This window comes from Heptranchias perlo, chromosome 1, assembly GCF_035084215.1.
Source record: "Heptranchias perlo isolate sHepPer1 chromosome 1, sHepPer1.hap1, whole genome shotgun sequence".
Taxonomy (NCBI): domain Eukaryota; kingdom Metazoa; phylum Chordata; class Chondrichthyes; order Hexanchiformes; family Hexanchidae; genus Heptranchias; species Heptranchias perlo.
Genome location: NC_090325.1, coordinates 112,237,322 through 112,247,657, shown reverse-complemented (window position 1 = coordinate 112,247,657; position 10,336 = coordinate 112,237,322). Strand labels below are relative to the sequence as shown.

Below are 10,336 nucleotides of genomic sequence, written 5' to 3'. Positions count from 1 at the left end.
AGATGCCCAGATTTTCTATCCTATTCTTATCATACCATTAACACTTTGCAATATTCAACTACAAGTTTTAATCACTTCCTTGTATAGGGATATGTGTAAATTGTAAATACTGGATACCACCACTGTACACATATCTTGGTTTGATTAGCTATTGACATATCTTTCATTGCTTTCCCATTACAGAGATGTCATGGAAAACTAATAGGCCCTACTGGATTAATTATAGAGTGTTTTGATTACAGAAATTAGGTCATATACAATAGGATGATTCCACAATCTGGCGCTCCCTGCGAGAGCTGCTCTCCACTGGCAGCCCCAGATCATTTAACTACCCTCATGAGAAAAAAATGAGTTAACTGGGGTATTGCAATGAAAGGACTTACTTTATCACTTGGTTGACTTCTTTTAAGAACTGGTTTATATGAAAATCATAAATGTGATTTAAACAATGTATTTTCATCACTATATCTGGATTTTATTTTGAAACTTATAATAACAAAAAAAGCACACTGGTAACACCCAGTCATTTGTCCCAAGTAAAATTAAGTTAACAATTGAAACAGCAAAAACTTGTAGTTCTGCATTTTGTAAGAGAAATATAATAGCACATTTCCTTTATTTCACATATTTTCCTGTATTATTGTAGTTATCTTAAATGACAACAAACTGTATCATCATATCTGAAGTTATTTTTAGAAGTTGTCATAAAAGTACAGGTTAAACTAGTGAGTTTTTAGCATGTATATATTTACATGAAAATAAATTATTGCACAGTTTTACACATATAATGTAGATATGTGAGGGAAAAAGTCATTAACATGTGACACTGACAATCTGTCAATGCAGTGTCAGTGGAAAGGTTAAGGTGCATTGTTCCATTTGGCTTCCTGATTGATCTCTTCGATCGATTAATCGCAGAGGAATATTTTTGTGGAATTCTATCATATCAGGCACTGAATCAAATACCTGTGGAGGGGAAAAAGACACATTTAGTACCAAAATGTGATGGAAGACACCAACTAGAGAGGTGTAATACTTTTGGGTTCAGTGGCAATTTTCTCCTAGAGCTCCCTTTAAAGTGTAAGGAATCTAGAAATGAAAAGGGGCTACTGAATTGATTATTTGAAAATGAGCAAATTATCTTCCGTGCAAGTTTTGCTTAGTAAAGACAAAAATTTGATATCAGTACAACATTGTTCTGATCAAAAAGAGTTGTTTGTAGGATCATACCCTAAGTATTTTTAACTAATGCTTTAAGTAAGTATTTCAAATCAAATGCTTCTCTCCCCACAGATGCTGCCTGACCTGCTGAGTCTTCCAGCGTTTTCTGTTTTTATTTCAGATTTCCAGCATCCGCAGTATTTTGCTTTTGTTTCAAATCAATATGTTTAATGTCAAAAGAGCAACTGAGTTTTGTTGTATTATGTAATCAGAATAAAAGGCACATCTGATGTCAGTCAAGAGCCTCAATGGTTTCAGGATTTTTTATGTGCAAAACAAATTTTTTAAAAATATCATGAATTGTAAACAGTTCAATGTGATGAACTTGTTTGCTCATGTCCTGTGTCCATGTTGCATTTTGTTTTTATATAAAACAAATTGAACATCATTGCAGACACATTTAGCAGCTGCATTGGCATCTCGATCTCAGGAGTTTTATATTAATCTGAGTGCTCATAGACACTGCGTAATGTCGCATAAAGCCTGTTGCCTTAGCAACGCCCTCAGCTGTTATTCAAAACATGCAGCAGCTGGACATTGGTTCTTTAAAGATGACTTGAAAGCAATTGGACTGAATTTCATCTGGTGATCTGACACTCATTTGATGCCTGTTAAGGATAGTGGTTGAATGCAAACTCAAGAACGATGAGATCCAAGCTGATTTCAGGCCCCATGTAATTGGAGCATAAAAAATAGGTGCCCATATAACTAAACACTCAATGGAAATGATTCGACAACAAAAAATGCAACACTGTAATTATTTCTTGCTGTCAATATACTGAGACAAATTTAGAACCTGTTTTAAAAACCAAAAGACCCTTTTGTTTTATGAAGAAGAAAAATCCTTTTGGGCCTGTACTTCTCAAGGAAGCAGAAGAACAGTAATGTTTTTTGCTCCAGGGAAGAGTAGCTTTGAGTTTTTTAAAAAAGCTAATGAATTTTGTACCAAACCACTGCCTGTTGAATAAAAACTGTATGACATATAAACTATGCTAGGATTATGTGCATTGGCAGCAAGCAAGAATTTGGATAATGTAATAACGCAATAAAAAAAAGTGCTTCTAACTAAAGTAGGTATAAAGCAGCAATAATTGTGCATAACTGATGTTAGGAGTTTTGTGCCAAATACAAGCTATTAATGATGTAAATTCAGCTATTCTATGCTAGAGTTTTAATACTGAATTTATGCTGCTACCAGTTTGTAGTGAGACTGCCTTCATTATGTAGTCTGCTACGGTCGAACTCTGGCTATTTTGTTGCAGTATAATAACCAGAGCTATGATAGTGCGTCAGAAATCAATGTGTTATGACACTGTAATACACACTTTAACTGACCCATCTAGTTACATGCGCAATTCCCACTCCTCCAGGGCAAGTCAAGAAAGATACAAGGAAATTCTGACATTGTTTAATCAATGGGATCGCCAGAGCCCATATCAACTATGCAAATGGATACCAGGATTCTTTAAGAACGTTTACAAGACTGTATATTTTTTCCAACAATCTGAGGATGTCTGCGGCCATTTTGCCACAGTGTTGTTCATGCTACATCACTTGGGGTCCAAAGAAGTGGAAGGGTTCATTTGGAGTCAGTCACAGAAAGCCCCTTCCCTCAGCACAGTTACGGTTGATTGGTTTTTTCTAGCCTCAGTTCCAACTTTGTAAAGGTTAGCCAGCAATGTGCTTCCACTTGTACAATGGCCCCAGTCCTGACCCTGGCCCAATCCCACTGCTGCTGCAATAGCCCCAGCCTATTCTCTGGCCTTCTAAGTTAGTGGCCCTGGCCTAGTCCAATCAGGTTTTTCTGGTTCAGGAGCCAATCATCTTCCTATCCTGCAATCACTCCATAGAGATAAACAGGAAAGAGGAATAAGAAATAGGAAGGGGAAAAAGGAGAGGAAGAAGCAGAGAAAAGGGGAGGGATAGAGAGGAGCGAGAGAGGCAGAAGGAAGAAGAGTGAAAATAAACTAGAAAAGGTGAGAGAACCAAAAAAGGACCATTAGAGCTTGAGCCAGAAACGGAGGAAATAAAAGGAAATCAGAAACCAGCAAACCAGAAAGGGAAGATAGAGACATAATGAACCAGATGAGGAAGGGAATAGAGAACCAGATGGGGAAAAAAAAGAGAGCGAGAAACTGCAAAAGGAGAAACAGAAGAGAAAGGAGGGGAGAATGGAAAGACGGGAAGAGGAAGAGGGGAAGGAAAGGAGGGGATGGGGAGAACGAAAAGACACAGGAAGAGGGGAAGGAAAGCAGGAGAGACAGAAGGAGAGGAGATTTACGCTGGGGATTTCCTCGGGTGTTCTCCGATCAGCCGCCACAATTTTGGCAGTAAATCAGCGGGAATGGTGGATACACCACGTAAACGAGATTTCGCTGAAGTTACGGCGGCCGATTGGGAGGAACCCGGAGGAAATTCCTGTGATAATGACTTTTAGAAGGGAAGGAGAGAGGGAGACACATACATAAGGGAAAATGAGAAAGATGCATACATACAATGAAAGGTGACAACTGAATTAGAACGTTTCTCTCTTTGTTTATAATACATTGTATGAGTGAGCTGCAAAGGAAATGTGGCCTTAAAAATATAGAAGTAAAATAAAAATATTTTTGCTGCAGAGCTTTAGGATTTTGTTCCATAGAATTCGCTGTACCCATTTCTGTTCCCTTGCTGGACAGTCCCAATATTTTCCTCTGTGTGTTAGTTTAACAAATGTGTAAACACGTTTACTGATTTGTTAAAACTATCAGAAACAAATATCACAATGTATTTGCATGGTTTCTCAATATTTTACATGCTTTCTAAAGATAGCTCTGTAGAAAGAATCTGCTACCAAAAAAAAGTGTTAAGAGTTTGTCAAATATTGTGGGTTGAATGTCAGCAATGACTTTGAATCAATCAGATCAACTGGAATGTGAAAGTACATGAAAGTATCATCCAGGGAAGGCTCACATCTGTGATCTGGCATCTGGACCTAGTAGTTTCTAAGGCTCCTCATGAAGCTTAATTAAACCTACCTGTTCTGATGAAAGGTTGTCAACCTGAAATGTTAACTCTGTTTCTCTCTCCACAGATGCAGCCTGACTTGCTGAGTGTTTCCAGCATTTGCTGTTTTTATTTCAGATTTCCAGTATCCGCAGTATTTTGCTTTTGTTTAATTAAACCTACGTTTCCTTCTTTTATCTTTAATCCACCAATAGCCACCCAATGCCTCAGGGTGATTATGGTTACTATATTTTTCCCATTTTAATTCTGTGCATTAAAATGACATGGTCCAAAATATAGAAGCATCCCCAGGCTCCCATTATGGAAAGAAAAGGGGGTAGGGTCGTTTTCATCCGTGCACTTCAACCCACCCGATTTTCCAATGTTCGCTGGATTGCCTGTGCATATACCCAGGAAAATCTTCCCATAAAAACTTTAATTAATCTATAACAAGGAAAAAAGGTACAATATTTTAGTTCCTTTTATACATTCATCAATTTATGTAATTTTTAAATGTAATTTTCATTGTTATAGTCCTTTGGAGTTTTAAGCTATTGCCCAAAGTGAACAAAATGCAAATCTCTCAGTTTCATGTTTCACGTGGGAGTTATGCACTTTAAAATAAATTTGAAACTAGAATTAATTTATAACTTTAAAAAATAACCTCAAATTAATTTGACCTGAAGGCAGAAAAAGTGATTTATATTTATATACTACAGGAGGAGGAAAGAAATAGTAGAAAACTTACATCATGTCCTCTGAGACCACTCCCCAAAGCGTACTGTTTCCTGCCCTCTAGATATCGTATTTGAATGCTGTAAACTTTGAATCTGTAATATACCACCAACACATATGGCTTATCAGGGATTCCTTTGGAACTATCTCTCACCAGGAAAGCACCGTTCTAAGTGAAGAGAAAAACAAACTGTCATCAAATCGGCAAGAGAGTACATAAACTCATAATGCATGTCTCTGACTAGTTATTTAGCAAATACTTTATTTTATAAATACAACATCTAGAAATGATTTTCACAATGGAATATTGTCCCAGCAAAAATACAAATACAACTGGATGTATTCGTTTATCATGCTGGATAAACAAATACAAGAACTTTCTAAAACTTCTGAAAATGTCCTTCGGTTTGGGAAGATATTCAATTTCAATACGAAAGTGACATTGATATGTCAAATACTTTCAGCAAAATGACTCAATTTGAATAATTTTGTAAATGTAATAGAATAGATTACCTTGTTGTTTATTCTTAAAGCCTCCTCTGCTTCATAGCGGTCATAGGCACCAATGTACCATTTCTTTCCTTCTAAATCCTGAAATATTTTCAGAATGTAAATAATGGGAAATACTTTGAGCAATGAGGTGTATCATTTCAAAGGACTGTTCTGTGCTCCTGTATTCTCACTCAGCAGCAATAAGAGGACAGAGAACTGTCTTGAGTATCTTGCAATCCTGCCTACAAGCTTTCCAATGTCATATTAAGAGCTGAAAATTGAGGTTGGATTCACCTTAAATTCATTCTAACACTGACCTTGCTGCTATAAATCAAATTATATACTCCAACTTGGCACCAGACCCAAATCACCCACATGCGTAGGTCACATACCAGTGCAAGTTTGGACACACACTGAGGCATGCTGGTAGTGGACTCGTGACTGAATTCCCTCTCTCCCGAATGCTTCATTCTGCTCCACTACCAGCTGCTGCATTGTTCTGTATCACTAGCTATTTCATTTAATTAGATTTTATTTTTTCGCTCCTCCTCTTCTGAAGGCCTCAATTTGTGTTGGGTTTGGTCGTACAGGCACCCCAGCCCTCCAGGGTTTCATCCCAGTTGCCATCCTTTATTTGTGAGCCTACATAGCAAATGCCGGGCTGGCATTCGACTGTGGAGGGTACAACTCGATCCTCTCTTGCCTCACGTCCACACACACAATGCGACATGGGACACCAGACAGCAGTTGTTACTGGGAGCCCTAGGTGACTTATCCCCTGCCCCCCCCAGGCGCACTGAGGTGAATTATAGCATCCCTACTTCTGTTCTGGCTGAGATTAGCACAGACTAGGGATTGAACCTTCCTGATCTGTATGAGTCTGTACCCTACCAGTTGGTGTATTTACTCTCTAGTTATTGAAGGAGCCATCACTTAATTATTAAAGAAAGAAAACATTTTTGTGTACACACTGCAGAGCCAGTTTGATAAGATCATGCCCTTGACAGGGAGCCACGCCCACCAGGAGCACATACAGGGAAACTGCTGGCATGCTTCCCACCTTGTCCTATCATTTAAATCCTTTCATATACAGGTAGATTTAATTACTAAACTCAGACTGCAGCACCAGCTCTTTACACAGAGAATACATTAGCTGCTGTATGATACTTCGGAGTATATACTATGTACAGATATAAAAATAAACAGATTCCACTTATTACTAGATTTTATTAATAAATTGATTTAAATATTTTACTATACCTTTGCAGCAGGACTGGGAAAATGTTTAGGTTTTTGTAGATCAGGACTGGATTGATGTTTTGATGATCTGGATGTATCTTGCAATAGCTTTACTATTAATTGTGAGAAGTTAAAGCTTTTATCATTGATATGAACCATGCAAGTTAATATAATTTAAATCAAAGTAATTCTTATATTTTTGCAGCGGATTTAAGTCTAACCTTAATTTGATAATCATAGAAGGAACTCCACAAAATGGGTTCCATAAGCCTTAATACTGAATATAAATTACGAAATCTACATAGGATTCAATAACAGTAAATAATTAATCATTGATAAACACAGATAAATACCTGGCATCTGGACTGTTTGATGCGAAGAGCTAGCACAGAAAAAAAATATGTATTATAACTGACAAAAAAGTGAGAGACCACTTATATCATTTATATCAATTATCAGTTATAGTAAACTGTACAATGAAGATTGTTCAGTTTACTATAAATCCAGCTCAGTGTCTAATTATGTGGCACATATTGTTAAAATAAGCAGCAGAGTGTATCTGAAGGGGCTAACATCATGTTTATCTCATGTAAACATTAATAGTTACATAATATAGACCATGACTTGAGTGTTCTTCAAAATGTCTGAATGGTTTCCTCCATTTTTGTTGAATTTAGCCCAACAGTATAATAAAACAGTTAGCCTAATATTAATGCCAAGGGGTAAATTTTCTAAGGCTGTGCATGGGGTGCAGAACCTCTCAGACAGTGGATCCATGCTCAATTCACGGCATGCCAAATTTCTCAATGTGGGGCCGCTTGCCTTGCCAACAGTGGCCATCAAGAAATTCCCGGGAGGGAGGATTAGAGCACTCCTGCTTCTCCTGGCTCCACAGGAGCATTTTACGTAACTTACTTTATGTTGGCGGCCATAGAGGCCGAATAATTTCATCTGCCCAGGATGCCTAAAAAAAAAGGACCCCACGAATTTAGCATTCAGACCAACGCCTGTGCAGATTGGGCGCAGGCTGTCCCACTGCTAAATTGGTATGCTTCGTGCCCGTTTTACACCTGATAAACAAGCACATGCATACCAATTTGTACCCCAGATTGACAAAACACAATACTTGTCAGAAACAGACTAGCTGTAAAAATTTTGAATTGTACCTTGCTGTTGGCGAGCTTCTGGAAATGAGTCTAACCGGTAATGAATGGTGCTGTCTCACTGGTGGAATAATGTCAGGTGGACATCTGAAATCAATATCTAGAGAAGAAAATTTTAAACTGATAGACGTCTTAAGAATTGTGATCATTGCATCTGCAATTGGTTAATGAATGTCTGTATTTAGTGTTTTAATACTAGTGTTCCAAGTTGCTTTGCATGTTGATGTGTTCTATGAGGTAAAGGACAAATGCAGTCTGCATTGATTATTATTTTTTGGATTTTGATTTTCAAATTCATTAGTCTCCTCCTGAACCATGTACCATTCTTCAGCTAAGAAGTGGACAGATGGCAGACTGCTCTCAGTTCTGTGCCCATCGTGTTTTATAGCCAGTGACTGACATTCAGCTGAGTGCAGAACTGAATGACTTTCAGAATCATAGAATGATACTGCGCAGAAAGAGATCATTCGGCCCATCATGCCTGTGCTGGCTCTTTGGAAGAGCTATCCAATTAGTCCCACTCCCCTGCTCTTTCCCTATAACTCTGCTGATTTTACCTCTTCAAGTATTTATCCAATTTCGTTTTGAAAGTTACTATTGAATCTGCTTCCACCACCCTTTCAGGCAGCACATTCCAGATCATTACAACTCGCTGCATAAATTTTTTTCCTCATGTCGCCTCTGGTTCTTTTGCCAATTACCTTAAATCTTTGTCCTCTGGTTACTGACCCTACTGCCGTTGGAAACAGTTTCCTTTTATTTACTCTATCAAAACCCTTCATGATTTTATCAATTTCCCCCTTAACCTTCTCTGCTCTAAGGAGAACAACCCCAGCTTCTCCAGTCTCTCCACATAACTGAAGTCCCTCATCTCTGGCAGCATTCTAGTAAATCTCTTCTGCACCCTCTCCAAGGCCCTTGACATCCTTTCTAAAGTGTGGTGCCCATAATTGGACACAGTAGTCCAGCTGGGGCCTAACCAATGTTTTATAAAGGTTTACCATAACTTCCTTGCTTTTGTACTCTATGCCTCCTATCTTTATGACATCTTTATGACTTATCTTCAAATTCTGCTTTCTTCTCGGTTGGAAGATGTCTTGCCTTTATTCGCCACTCACCTTTGACACTTTGGTGTTGAACAGGAACTAACCATTTCTTGAATCACAGCTGTAAACTCAAACTTCAACATTCGTGGCCCAGGCAATATATTCAACCACGGAGAGGCTTATGTATCAATCTTTTTTCTCTGCAATTTCCCTCATCTTTTCCTGAATGCGTCGATCCCTTGCTGGGGTACAGTTCCACAGCCACCAATCACATTATTAATGTGTGAGTATTGACAATGAGAGTCAATAGGCTATGTGACTAAGAGGGCATCACAGTTGAGCCTGACCCTGTCCACATCCAAAGTGCACAGCAAAGTTAAGTTTTTCAATTCTCCTGGAGGCCACTAGGTGGAGCAATTCACAACACTTTCTCTGTTTCCGAACTAAAAAATAACAAAAAACTAATTTTAGGTTAGGCGTGGTGAATGAGGCAGTACTTTTTAACTTTTGTATGTTCCCATATGTGTAGGAATAAAGCTCACACAGTAACATGCTCCCATCCATCTCTGTGCAGCATGTAGTTGCATTAGGGTTAACTCTATAAACTGGGTAGGTTGTAGGTCCATTGAACCACAGGAACTGACAAACAAGAGGAGGATCTTTGCTGGTGATGAGCTGCCATTCATTTCCCTAGTATCGCAGATAAATACATCATATATTTTTCCTATATAAATTGTGCATTGATCTTGTTAAAACAGTGCACAGCTTCTATATGATACTTGTATCAATGGTGTTTATTATACCATGGTTACTGTATTTCAATGTTACTGATGTCACATTACACATTGGTTATGTCTGTAGGCCAAAAAGAACATGAAAAGACATACCTATCAATTAATTCTGTTATTAAAACCAAACACTGTGCTTGTGAACTATTTAATCTGTAATCTGGCACTCCTATTTATTTAAAATGAATGATCAGAAAATCATGGGCTGGGCTCCCACAATTTCCCTGTGAGGTTGGATTGCATAATCACCCCTCCTGTTTCACAGGCAGATATTCATCAGCTTGTGGTTTGGAGGAAATTTAAATCTTACTTTGAAACCTTCATGAAGTATCCTTTGTGTATCAGTGCATATGACTTAATTTAACTTCTTCAACAAATATAAGAAAAATATAATTTAAAAACTCTGATCTTTAATAATCACATTGTATAGTGTGTACATCTATTTATATTATTATAGAAAGAAGTATGCTTATGATTTTTTAGAAAATAAACTATTGCCAAATGTATTGCATAAATATTCCAATATACCACTCAAGTGTTTTTTTTTGTAATGTACCTACCATTCCTTGGTATGATTGCCTGTTGGGGAAAAAGAAAGAGGCAGTTATATTGGAGTGCAAGCATTCATCTACACAAATCTTCAAACCATTGCATTCACTTAAGTGCG

General features: G+C 37.8%; 1 protein-coding gene across 9 annotated transcripts in view; it reads right to left on the bottom strand.

Moving 5' to 3' along the window:
* Window positions 1–462: 462 nt before the first annotated feature.
* Window positions 463–10,336, bottom strand: part of LOC137324931 (cytokine-dependent hematopoietic cell linker) — a 134,161-nt gene continuing 124,287 nt past the window's right edge. For 7 of the 9 annotated variants that reach the window (XM_067989623.1, XM_067989637.1, XM_067989652.1 and 4 more), the window contains 7 exons: window positions 10,230–10,248; window positions 7,839–7,935; window positions 7,026–7,054; window positions 6,694–6,785; window positions 5,455–5,532; window positions 4,955–5,110; window positions 463–966 (listed from right to left, as the gene is read on the bottom strand). In XM_067989623.1, coding sequence (XP_067845724.1) covers window positions 838–966; window positions 4,955–5,110; window positions 5,455–5,532; window positions 6,694–6,785; window positions 7,026–7,054; window positions 7,839–7,935; window positions 10,230–10,248 — 600 coding nt within the window. In that variant the 3' untranslated portion in view covers window positions 463–837. The remainder of the gene's footprint in view (window positions 967–4,954; window positions 5,111–5,454; window positions 5,533–6,693; window positions 6,786–7,025; window positions 7,055–7,838; window positions 7,936–10,229; window positions 10,249–10,336) is intronic. The other 2 variants (XM_067989630.1, XM_067989665.1) reach the window with 1 other exon arrangement.